Source organism: Pan troglodytes, chromosome 4 (assembly GCF_028858775.2).
Source record: "Pan troglodytes isolate AG18354 chromosome 4, NHGRI_mPanTro3-v2.0_pri, whole genome shotgun sequence".
Taxonomy (NCBI): domain Eukaryota; kingdom Metazoa; phylum Chordata; class Mammalia; order Primates; family Hominidae; genus Pan; species Pan troglodytes.
This window is the reverse complement of record NC_072402.2, coordinates 22,561,689-22,574,531: the sequence shown is the minus strand read 5'-3', so window position 1 is coordinate 22,574,531 and position 12,843 is coordinate 22,561,689. Positions and strand designations below refer to the sequence as shown.

The following is a 12,843-nucleotide window of genomic DNA, read 5'->3' as shown; positions in this document are numbered from 1 at the left end:
GACCAGTCCAGGCAACAAAGCGAGACCCCGTCTCTACAAAAAATTAAAAAATTAACTGGGCATAATGGCGCACGCCTGTGGTCCCAGCTCCATATGAGACTGAGGCGGAAGGATCACTTGAACCCAAGAGGTCAAGGCTGCAGTGAGCTGTGTTGACACCACTGCACTCCAGCTCAGGCAACAGAGACCCTGTCTCAAAAACAAAACAAAACAAATTTTATAATTATATTTATACACATACATATTTATGAAAACATGTTTTGCCTTTATTCTTAGTGTAGTTCCTAACTTTAAAACAGACTTTGTTAGTTGAGTTTTCGAAATATGAATGTGCTTTTTGCTCAATTAAACAACATAAAGGTCACTTTTCAGAAAACAATGTTATTTGCAAGGAGATAACTAAATTGACACATTTAATTTAAACAAAATATTTTGAAGTATTAAGAAAAACTCTAAGACTTTTTTTAAGTACTGATTTAAAGTTAGCAAACATGGCTGGGTGTTATAGCTCACACCTGTAATCCCAGCACTTTGGGAGGCCAAGGTGGGAGAATCGCTTCTGGCCAGGAGTATAAGGCCAGCCTGGGCAACATAATGAAACCCATCTCTACAAAAAAAAAGAAAAGAAAATAATAAGATAAAGTTAGCAAATGCCATATTCTATTTATTTAAGATACATACTAAATAATACTATAATTTGGGCTGTCCCCAAATTACAATTCCTATCTCCCAGGCTTCCTAGGCTGGAGTGCAGTGGCGCAATCTCAGCTCACTGCAGCCTTGACCTCCCCAGCTCAAGTGATCCTCCCACCTCAGCCTCCCAAGGAGATGGGTCCACAGGCACATGCCACCAAGCTGGGCTAATTATTGTATTCTTTTTGTAGAGACAGGGTTTCACCATGTTGCCCAGGCTAGTCTCGAACTCCTGAGCTCAAGCGATCCATCCACCTCAGCCTCAAAAAGTGTTGGGATTACAGGCGTGAGCCACCATACCCAGCCTCAATTCCAAGCATTTTTTCAAAAAGTGAACAGCAAGGAAAAATTAAATATATTTTCTTTTTATCTTAAAGTCCCAATATAGTAATATTAATAAAAATCACATGAATACATTATATTAAGAAAATATAATCTGTTACATTATTAGCAAAAGACCATATCAATTATTATGGATAGTAATTGGGGCAGGGAGTATGCCTTTATCTACTCCACATGCCTTAAGCATGATAAAAACTCAATAAATATGTGTTGAATATCTATACTTCGAGAACAATAAGCACAATGGTCACATAATTCTCCTAAGAATCAAATACGGAAAAATCTTAAAGAACCGGGCATTCAAAACAGGACATGAACAAATTTTTACATCATGCAAATCTAACATTGGTAAGAGAAAATTCTACCCCTTGTATCCACGAATTGTAAGTCACAGCTACAAATTATGTACTGGCTGTGTCAATGGAAAATATATAGCCAATGCTGGTTTTGAAATAATCTCAACTTGGTCTAAAGTGAAGTCATTAAGAACTGAGTAGAAATGGTGTATATATTTAAGCCCCTATAATTCTGGGATTATATATGGGCAAGAAAGTAAATTTACCACATTCTGTGTTATTTTTGTTAACACCACACCACATCTCTATGGAGAGCTATAATAAATAAGAAAGTGAGGTAACATATATGAACTACACAATGACTATATATTCTTGTGTTTCACTAGGGTCTCTGGTTTTAGCATTGCCGGTTTAGTGGTTAAGTCTCAATATTCTTACCGCCATCATCCTGGTTAATATTGTGGTCACGGAGAAAACAGGTTCATCATGGGCTAGTTTCATTTATCCACACCTTTTCTCTTGAGTTTCATCTACCTGCTGGAGAAACACAGGGAAATTTAATCAGTGTAAAAAATTCCTTATATTACAGATATTTGCTGGAATTTTCTATTAGACAAAGAGTTGCTTTTTGAAATATTCTCACACACACCCTAAAGAAGCTTTCCCAGACAGAAATGAAAGAAAGTATATTTAGTAAGTGTGAGCAAATAAAGCAATGCCTAAATAAAAGGTGTACTGAATACTGGTATCTCAATCACATTAGATCTCTCTTCCCCAACTTAATATACCACGGAAATTTTCCTATTAGAAGCTGACGAACATGTAAGATAATTTGACCTAAAATACAGACAAATAAATGTGTTACCTGGTCTGCTTGTTAAAACACAACTACCAGGCCGGGTGCAGTGGCTCATGCCTGTAATCCCAGCACTTTGGGAAGCTGAGGTGGGCGGATCACGAGTTCAGGAGTTTGACACCAGCCTGGCTAACACGGTGAAACCCCATCTCTACTAACAATACAAAAAATTAGCCGGGCGTAGTGGCTGGCGCCTGTAGTTCCAGCTACCCGGGAGGCTGAGAAAAGAGAAAGGCGTGAACCCAGGAGGTGGAGCTTACAATGAGTGGAGATCACGCCACTGTACTCCAGCCTGGGTGACAGAGCCAGACTCCGTCTCAAAAAAAAAAAAAAAAACACACACAACTACCTGGAGAATACTTACAGCACAGACAAAGCTACTATTAGCAGCGTCACCCACCCTAAAGAAAATGGTTACTATTATAAGTTCCCAAGTATGCATTTGTAGAAGGAAGCAGTAGTTTATTAAACCAACTTTTTGATCTTGAAGCAACAGATTTGGGAAAAGATGGTTTTACAATAAAATATATAACTCCAACCTCCAGTTACATTGCTATTTTTTCATAGGACAGACATGGCACCGTGTGAATATTATGACTCAAGCTTAGTCATCTCAACTAAGAATGAATTAAATTCGTTAGAGTAAAAACCTGAAAGGGAAAGTACATGCATGTAATTCTAAGTTGCTATTTTTAGAATGGGGTTTTTCTCCAAAGAGATTTTAAAAATGTATTTCCACATTATTTGTGCTATTTTCACTTTAGTACTCTGGTATATTGGCTACTGAATAGAAACAAGAAACAAGCCCATTTTCCAACAGAAGGTCATTTATGATTTGAACATAGTATAAACTACATAAAAAAGGAAAAGTAATTTATTAAAGACCTGCTTGCTAAAACACTGAATTTCAGAGACATATACATGTAAAAAGACGCTTGTGTTTATGCCCATCCTATTTTCCTGGTATTTAAAGAGATCAAAAAATTAACTGTGGAGTAAGAAGCCTATTGAAAACCTCATTATATCTAAACTACTTTATTATATTTATTACATTATATCTAAATGACTTTCCAGGAAAGTCCAGAAAATACAGAAGAGCTTCACAGGTTCTGCAGGACACACAGTATTGTAACCCTATAAGCAGCTTCCAGGCTAATAGGGCTTCAGTGGTTTTTCCCTACAGAAAAGATAGTCCGAGAAAAAAATCTGTTTCTCTATTCTCTCTCCTCACTCCTTCTTAAGAATAATCAGAAAAAAAATGACAGGCAATGTGGAGTGAGGAAAAGACAACCTGAATGGAAGTCAGGAAAACTGAGTTTTATTCCCTGCCCTGTGACTTATTATATAGTCTTGGGCAAGTTACTTAGCCTTTCTTGGCCTCTGTCTTTTGTTTGTTTCATTTTGTTTCATATGGAACACAAGAAGTACTGAAAAAAATGTTTTAATTACACCTAGAAAGACAGCAGAGACCATAGAGGCCTACCCCCAACTTCACAGGTGAGGACACTAAAACAGAGAAACATGCCCAGTCATAGGTGATTAGATTAAAAGACTTCTAACAACAGACACAGCTCCAACATTTAAAAAAGTATTTATTTAAAAAGTATTTATTTAAATTTATTTACATCAAATTTTTAGAACATGTTAAAAAAAAAAGTAACTAAGTAGCAAAAAGGATAACTGCCAAATTTAGGATAATTATCTTTTCAAGAAGCCATAAAGAAATATATTCTGGAAGGCTTCAATTGTACTGTTAATATTTTATTTCTCGAACTGGGTTTGGGGTATATGGATGCTTATTTTTCTTCATATACCATTTTGTATGAAATACTTTCTAGTCTTTTTTTATGTAACCACCAAAACATCTTTAATCAAAAGGTAAAATAAATGAAAACACTTCTCTGGAACTTTAAAGGTCAATGAAAATAGTTGTGTATGGTTTCAAATATTCTCCTGCTGAGTTTAAAAGGTAAATATCACTGTGTCCCCCAACATAAGAAAAAAAAAGCGTAATGTGCTAAAATATATATATATATAACTATTTCTAATCTAACTTAGTAAAATATAAAAGTACTACACAAATAGCACAAAACACAAAATAAATTTTATTACTAATAGCATGATAAACCCATTTAAGACTATTGAGAGACATACTTAACAATCTGTACTTTAAATACATTCAAGAGTCACATCTAGTAGCCTAGTGTTTCATCGTCAGATTGGCTGGTTGTTTTTATTGAAACAAATAAGAACTGCAATAATTTACCTAAAGTAAGCAAAGGCCTATCTAAATATCTACATAGAACCTATGTGTAAAAACTAAGTGCCTCCAAAATATCTGAAATTTTCCAACAAGAAAGTACAGGTCATTCAGCAAAATATATTTACGGTATACTACCATAATAGCTATTTAATTGTTATCATTATGATGTAGATATATAATGGAAACAGATGTTCCTTTTTCCTTTCAGCAAAGCAAAGGGAAAGTATAAACTTGCTGATATTGCATAGACTACTACCATAGCACAATAGAGGAAAAAAGACATTAGCACATGACAATATTAGTTTTTACTACACAACTAATTGCATAAAAAGTATAACTTGAGATCATTAAATCAATATAATTTTCAACACTAGAGAAGAGAAACAAATAGATGTGTATAACCAGCCTATTTCACATCTGCAGTTGGGAAAATACTTCTGACAGATTAAATATATGCAAAACGCTACCACTGCTTTCAGAACACAAGGAAAAGAGTGTTGTTCTGTTTTCTTTGCTCATGTAACATGAATTAGAATGCTGCCTCTACAGAGGAATTTTTTTTAAGTACCAGTATAAATTGGTAGAACCTTTCTGGAAAACAATTGGGCAATCAATATCAAGAACCTTAAAAAACAGTCTATATTCTCAGTCTAAGTAATTTCTCTTTTAATAACATATTGTAAGGAAATAACCATAGGGATGGCTAAAGATTTATTTAAAATGCTATTCATTACAACTTAGTTTATACAAATGAAAATTAAAAATCTGAGTTGTCTAATAGAGCAATAATTAAAGTAGATATGTTAAAACATTATAGAGTCAATATAAATGACTTTAATAATTTTAATCATATTACATTAAATGCTTAGAGGAATAAGGTTTAGAGAAAACCTTATTATACAAAATGGCATTTCTAATTTTTGTAAATTCTGTCTTATGGGCATATACTACTTTTATCAGAAAAAGTTATTTTTTCTTTAAACAGTTCTATTTCTATCATCTGATATTCTCAGTCCAAAGTTTCTAAAATTCTTTGGGCAAAAGAGTCCTATAAATATTTACAGGTAAATTGACTTAAAGTTATGTTGATATGTTATTTGATCCTGAAATCTGGCACAGAAAAAGAAGTATTTGTCAATCACATAGACAACACCTTTTTTTTTCCTGGGTTAAACGGAATCCTTACAAATTAGGGAAAATTTTTATGGAACAAACATTATAAATGCTTCCTTAAGATCTATTAATATGATATGTAGTATGTTGCTCATTCAAGGAAATTTTCAATTACAAATATTTGTAAAGCAAATGAAGTAGCCTATTGATTGCTGTTTCAGTATGCCAGTAAAAAAGTTTGCCATAGCTTTCCTAGGACTCTTAGTTTCCTGATTTTATTTTTACAAGAAGAAGCTGATTTGTCTTAGGCTATTACTGTCTATTACTTGTAGAAGTCTTGAGCAAAGGTGGGAAGCAGCAAATTCTGGCAATCTGCCTAAAGAGAAATCAATGAAACAAATTAATCCTTTGCAGGCTGCAATGACACAGTAATCCATCATTCAGAGCTGTTTTTATATACCAAATCAGAGAGCAGAGGAAAAGAGCCCTGGGGGATATCACAGGCAACAACTTACACCAACACTGGGAAAATACTGAGGAATCAGTTTATTTAAAGAGGATAGATTTCAGCTGATTGCCTATTTCGTCAAATAAAGATTTTTCTTCCACAGTGTGGTGAACCCAAGGGCCAGTGACTGTATCTTCAGAATTCAGTACCATCTATGCTGGCTGACACCAATAGGAGATGAATGTTTTTAAATAATTAGCATCATTAATCAGTATGGTCAAATATCTGGGTAAAATAAATATTACTTTGTCCATCCAACTACAAAGTGTTATACATGGTCCTTGTTTTCACCAGAAACTAAGTGTAAATTTACCTACTAATCTACAACTTAACTAATTCCTGGTACACCATATTTGAGGTACTTCTTCACACATAAAATGTAACCATTTAAGATACATGTTACTTCCTAATGCTGTGTTAAGTTTAAAGACTTAAAATTTTTAATTCAAGCTCTTGTGTAAATTCCAGCAAGCAAGTCAGATTATAAATAAATGACTTATTTTAAAATGATAAATAATAATTTTGCTCATAATGTAGTTGACAGTGTTGGAAGATAAATGTGGTTTTCTTTTACAAATAAACTTATAATAAATGTACAGCACTATATTCAAACTAAGTATATTTATTTATACTTTTATAAAAGCCTATGTATTTAAATTTATTTGTGCTTCTGTAGAAAGTTATGCACCTTACTATGTCTTACTAGAGTAATGCATTCTAAGTAGAAGTATATTTCCTTGATGAAAACTAATGGCAAGAACTACAAAGTCACAGTGCATTACTACTCTAAATGCATGCATCATATTCATGGTTAAATGTGGGAAGTTAGTAAAAGAAAAGAATTTTCAAGATTATAAACCAAAGAAAACTTGACACGAGTCCCTGAAATGGTAAAACCCCAGAATACCTAGTCACAAATCCAAAACAGAAAAAGAAGATTAAATAAATGCTAACTACTCAATTTTTGAGTGGCATGTTCGATTCTGAGGTCCGTGGCCATATGATCACAATTCCTGGCTATGCTGATGCATTTTTAATTCAATGCATGGATCTAGTATTTATTGATTTAATAAGGTTAGAAGAATTACATTGTTGCTGCTACTGATGAACTGTCAGCAATTTAATCCAGTGAAATCTTACACAGAAATGTTTATTTTAGGGGAGAACGAGAGGAACAACAGCCATGTAAATAAATTTAATTCCTTTACTACCCTTGACAGTGACAAGAGCAAAACCCTTCTTTTCTAGACTGCTTTGGGCCCCAAACATTTTCTTTGATTAAAGATGTACCAGCTGATTGAGCTTATGGTGAAAAAGTTGCAGGATAGCCTTGTAGGTACACCTTAAAAATTAGGAAAAGCAATGACTTTCTCCCAGTATCCACTCTAGTCTCTCCTCATAGGTTTGAGGTACACACGCACCCACACACCTCAACCCTTACCTTGTCACCTAACAAGGTTTCAACGAGCCTGTCAGCGATTTCCTCTCTCTGGACCCTAAAATTTCCCACAGCATCATTAGTACACAGGAAGACAGAAGAGAAGGGAGAAAATAGAAAATTAACCTTCTTAAAAGCAATTCGGCCAAGAGAGGCTTTAAGGGCTATGTCAAAGTAAGGAGGTATTACAAGATCCAGAATCAGAAAGCGGGTTTAAAAAATCCACAAAAGTTGCTGAAACAAACACTTGGGGACTATTAGAAAGCTTTTTGCACTGCTGCACTACCCTGCTCCTGGGCTTATCTCCCCAACCTGGACACCTGGGAAGCATGCTGTGCTTCAGCGTTTCCCTGACTTTGAAGAAATGGAGCGCTGGTGGTGCTGCTGCGGAGGTCAGTAAAACTATGCTAATTGGTGAACCTAATTGCTTCAAGCAGTCCTGCCTCTAAACATGGAGAGAGTACAGTTGATGGAGTCAGTCTGTTCCTGATAAAATGAAGAACCACTGAATTAAATTCCCAAGGAAGGCACTATAAAAGTTTCCACAGTGTAACCAAATGACTTCACCTATGTTATTACCTCTAAGATGACATCTTTGAAAGAAAGCAGACCCCAGTCGGGCTCCATATTCATAAATTGGCTGAGCTTAGGCCAGTGAATCTGGATTTATTTAAAAAGGTTTTTTCATCTTTCCAATCAAATGAAGTCATTTTTAATTAGATGCTTTCTGTTAACAATGTCACTCTTCTCCACATTACCTGCTCACACTTGCAGCGCCTCTAGTGCAACATCTGGAGCACGAGTCCTCTGCAAGCAGTCCTCCCAACAGATTGGCTGGAGGATGGTAGTATTTCCGTTTCTCAGTCCCTGTCTGAAGGAAGATCCCATTCAGCGGGCTGATGGCGCGGGACATATCAACTCTCTAAACTGACAGATTACAAAACAATCTCTAGAAAAACTCTTAAGATAACAGTCTCCCAATATCTTTTTTATGAACTACATAGCACTTTCTCCGCTGTTCCCGCCTTGCAGATGGGTGTTTTAAAAAGTGCCAAGGGCCACAAAAGGAAACTCCCACTGACTCTACAGCTTCTTGAAACCCAGTTCCTCCTTAAAACAGAAAATCAGGTGTGAGGGTCCCCAGCTGTGCCCCAGGCCTTGCTTCCTACCCCTACCAGCAGCCCACCACCTGAAGAGGACTGGCTGTCCAAGGCAGGGCAAATCGTTAGGCACCCCAGGAGGATGGCAAGGTTCAGCGCTTTAGCCAGCGGGGGGGCGAGGAAAGAGGCTAAATGGGGAAGTTGTAAAAGCGGCTTCGTTCGACGGTGGATCTCTGAACCTTAAAAGATTGGCGGGGACCCACTCACACTCCCTGGGGACCATTACTAAGAGGTCTGCTGTGCCGACCCGAGGGGGCGCCAACTGCCCGCGCGGAACCGGGCCGTGGGCCTGGGGTTCGGGAAGCGTGCGCCACCCCCCGGTCGGGCCTGGCTTCCTTCTTGAATGCCCCCGGCGCAGGCCCGGTGCTTTGTCCCTCCGGCCTTCTCAAGGAGTGGTGGCCTTCTGCGGTGGCGAGAGCACGGCCTCTAGCCTTCCGCCGACGTCTCAGTGCGCAGATTCCGCGGCCCGGGCCCCTCCGCCGCGCGGGGCACCGCACTAGCGTCGACCTCCCGGCAGCCAACCCCGCGCGCAAGGCGCCGCGGCCGGATATGGGCCTAGCTTCCGGGATCCGCTCCCCGCGGGGCCGCGCTTAGGGTCGGAGTTCGCTAGTCCAGGGGAAAGGGGTGGGAGGGGCCCTCGGAGGGGCCCCTACAAGGGATCCCAGTCCGCAGAGTTAAAAATTCGTTCGCAAGGAAGCGCCCTTCCGGGGTCAGGGTCGTGAAGAGACACTCGAGAATTAGGGTCCTGGACTGCGGTGGGGCCGGGCCTGGACTTGGGGCAGGTGTTTCCTGGCCGCCCTGGGGCCCTGCAGCACCGAGGGCCGCGCTGATCTCAGGGCTCAGGCGGACGAGGGGCCGCCACAGGCACCTTGGGACCCTGGCGGCCTGAAGGCATGGGGCCTTCAGGAAAGCCTCGGGCACTCCCAGCGGGGGACCTAGCGCCAGGTCAAGATTCCATTCGGGGCGGGGAGCTTCTAAGCAGGAGTTGCTGACCAAGGAAAGAGTCTGGACCCGGGACCTCATCCCTGAGGACCAGACCACGACCTTGGAGCTCAGCTCTCAGTCCTTCCCGGCTAGGGATGCGGAGGGGTCGGGAGCTCGACGGCTAAGCGGCAGGGAATCCTGAGTTCCTAGAGATCTACAGAAAGCAGAAGAACGACACTAGATGAGACTAGACAGTGACGGCGGAAGGACGGAACCACATGGAGACTGACACACTTTGCGAGTTGGGACTCAATTGCATTTCTTTAAGTCCTTGATTCCGAAGTTTCCCCGCCCTCCTATGCAAGAGCGTTTGGGGAAACTAAGTTCCTTAGACTCTTTCATCCTTGTTATGTGAGCTCAGGGAGGAAGGCAGACAATAGCTGCAGCCTAAACACCTGCTATCTCTCAATGCAATAAAATATAGACGGTGATTGGAGTCGTTTCTCTTTTTGCTTCCAGAGGGAGCTCAAACCTGAAGCATCAAGGTTATCTTTTTCCAAAGGTAAAACAAGAGACTTGCAAAACCTGCTAGGGACACCACAGCTCACATCTGGAGGGGGTTCCCCTTTGCAAACAGAAAAGGCAATCTGATTTTTTTTTTTTTTTCATTTTAGGGTTTGTGTGAACCTAAGTTCGGTACCTGCGACGAGTAAAAACACTTATTTGACCCTCTAGAGACTCAGCTAGAACTGACTGAGCAAAGGGAAATCAGGCAAAAGAAAGGGAAGGTACTGAGGAGAAAACGGTAAGCGGAGGTCTGGGGTGGGATAGTGCGCAGGGGTTCCTCTGACCGGGCGGCGGGACCCAGCTGCCGCGCAGGTAAATCCCAATACGCCTGGCACTGGGGTTCTGGACAGACTTGGTCTAAATACAGCCACGTGCTCGGGGCTGCTGTGCTCCAGCTGTGCGTTTCGGGGCGGTTTGCGCGCACGCGCACGTACACACACTCACACGGGCGCGTGCCTCTGTCCTGGCGCTGGGGCCTGAGGTTGTCCAGGCAGCGGAACCCCCCTGTTCCCGCCGGCCACTTGATGATGTCGCTCAAACTAGATACGGGGTCTCTCTAGTCAAGGAGGGCGAGCAGACAGAGGCGCCCGGCTTGTGGGTATCCAGCCCCACGTAGGGGAAGGGCTCATAGAGGGGCAGAGCCCAGGGAGAAGCGACATGCCCCCGGCTCCGTGCTCCTCTTCGCCTATCGGCCGGGTCACCTGTCAGCCGGTGCTCTCTCGGCTGGCTCCCAGTCCCTCCTCGCTCCCCGCAGCCACGCAACAACGCGCTGTCAGCCCGAGCTGGGCGCCTTGGCCTCTTTCTGGTGCCCCAGCCCTGCGAGCCAGGGCTCACCCCACACTGACGCTTCCAGGTACAAACACCACCAGCGCCGTTATTCCAGACTCCAGATCCCTGCCTTTTCCCCCCACCGAGCAAAGACAGGCCGGTGTTTGGGGGTGGTTGTTGTTCTTTTAAAAGTATATTAAAGGATCATTGGCGTCTCCCTGTCAAGTCATTACGCCTTTATCCCCATCAATTAACCACACCTCAGAGGGCTGCTATTAAGAGCTCAAATGAGCTGCAAAAGTAGGTATCCCGTTTCAGGCAGATGTTGTTATCTCCCGCTGAGAGGCGCGGCCGGCGGGGCCGGATCCTCCGCTTCCCGCGACTGCCGGAGTCGCGCTGGACTAGGCTGACCGCGCAGGGCGGCGAGGCTGGAAGGGAGGTCGCCGCCCGACAATGCGCAGGTGCCAGAGGAGCCAGGAGGAGTGAGAAGCGCCCTAGACCCGCGGCCTCAAGCGCCATGCACATCAAGGGGAAGTGTCTCCGGAGATGTGCCAGGAAGAACACCAAGAACGAGCTGTGCGTTTTTGCGCAGAGAAGTAGTCTTCGCAAGACCGCAGCTCCCTGCCGAAGGCCCAGAAAGGGAGTGCGGGGGAGAGGGCAAACTAGTGAGTTTGGCTGGCAGTGCTCCCCCGACACACCCCACTTTCTTTTCCTGCCACTCCAGACTCCTTCCCGGCAGCGGGCCTCCAGAACCCCTTGTTGGTAAAGGCGAGGTGCTGTGGGGATGCAGGATATGGAATTAGGGAATCCGGGACGGAAACGTAGCGTTTAGGACAAAGGGGATTCACTGGGGACTTCCGCGGCCTTTGCCCAGATGCGCCTTTCCACCCTTTCTCACTCCAGTCACTCCCGAGGACTTGGGGCACGACTGTCACACGCAACTGGGAGATCCTGGAAGACGGAGGAAAAACGAACAAGGGGACATGGCCCTCACTGCAGTGACAGGGCTTTCCTTCAGTCAGTGGCCACAATAAATTTAGCCAAGGCTAAAGGAGATTAATTTCCCAGCATAATCCAATTAAAAGATTTCTAAAGTAATCTTTTGCGAAAATGAAAAGTGCGCGACTAAAGAGGGGACTGGTTTTGATGACAGTGATTTATCGCCTCAGCACAGCACGCACGGGACACTCTCTCTCCAAGCGATTTGACCAGAGCATCCCGTCCTCGCCTCCTGTCCAAGCCTTCCTCTTCCTGAAAGACAGCCATCTATCACGCCAACCTGGGCAGGAGAGAATGTGCAAGGGGCTGGGGCGGCTTACAAGCACCATAGACCTTTTTAAGTGCTATTAGATTTATGGTCTCTTTTTCGACACCCATCCAGAGTAATTAGCACATATGTTCTAAATAGATGATAGTTTTGTGAGCAATAAAGCAATTACCCATCGTTGGAGCTGACAGTTCCTCCAACTAAACTCCAACCAGCAGCTAATTGGAAAAGTCATTTCAGCTCCATTGTCTGCAATTAGTCCTGCTAAACTACTACACCCCAACTAGCTGGTTTGAGTTTAATTTATTCAATGTTGTGTTTGCATGGACAAGCCTTTGCCACGAAGGGACTTGCCTTTTGCCCCTCTAGACTGCGCCCAGGGACTAGAAGAGCAAGCGGGAGTGAGCAGCCGATATCTGGGGGCTGGGATGGCCCCCGGGGGAGGAGGCACCCGACTGGGCCTCAGCTTCAAGGTTAGTTGTCCAGCGGCTGAAAGCCTGAAGAGAAAACCATTGTTTCTCCTGCTAGACAGTAACCGGAGAAAACTGCTCAGTTCATGCTACCAAAACCTTTATTTAAAAAATTAGAAATTGTCACCACAGAGAAAGCGACTGGGTTCTCAACTCACCCCTTGTTCACACATCCAGT

General features: G+C 42.4%; 1 protein-coding gene across 1 annotated transcript in view; it reads right to left on the bottom strand.

Moving 5' to 3' along the window:
* The window catches only part of LOC737467 (uncharacterized), a 160,485-nt gene extending 150,793 nt beyond the window's left edge, over positions 1-9,692 (bottom strand). Inside the window, exons 1-4 of the mRNA XM_063811802.1 lie at positions 9,323-9,692; positions 8,877-9,258; positions 8,268-8,380; positions 1,770-1,868 (exon numbers count right to left, since the gene is read on the bottom strand). Of these exons, the coding sequence (XP_063667872.1) occupies positions 8,272-8,380; positions 8,877-9,258; positions 9,323-9,692 (861 nt within the window). The 3' untranslated portion in view covers positions 1,770-1,868; positions 8,268-8,271. The remainder of the gene's footprint in view (positions 1-1,769; positions 1,869-8,267; positions 8,381-8,876; positions 9,259-9,322) is intronic.
* Between the last annotated feature and the right edge of the window lie 3,151 nt (positions 9,693-12,843).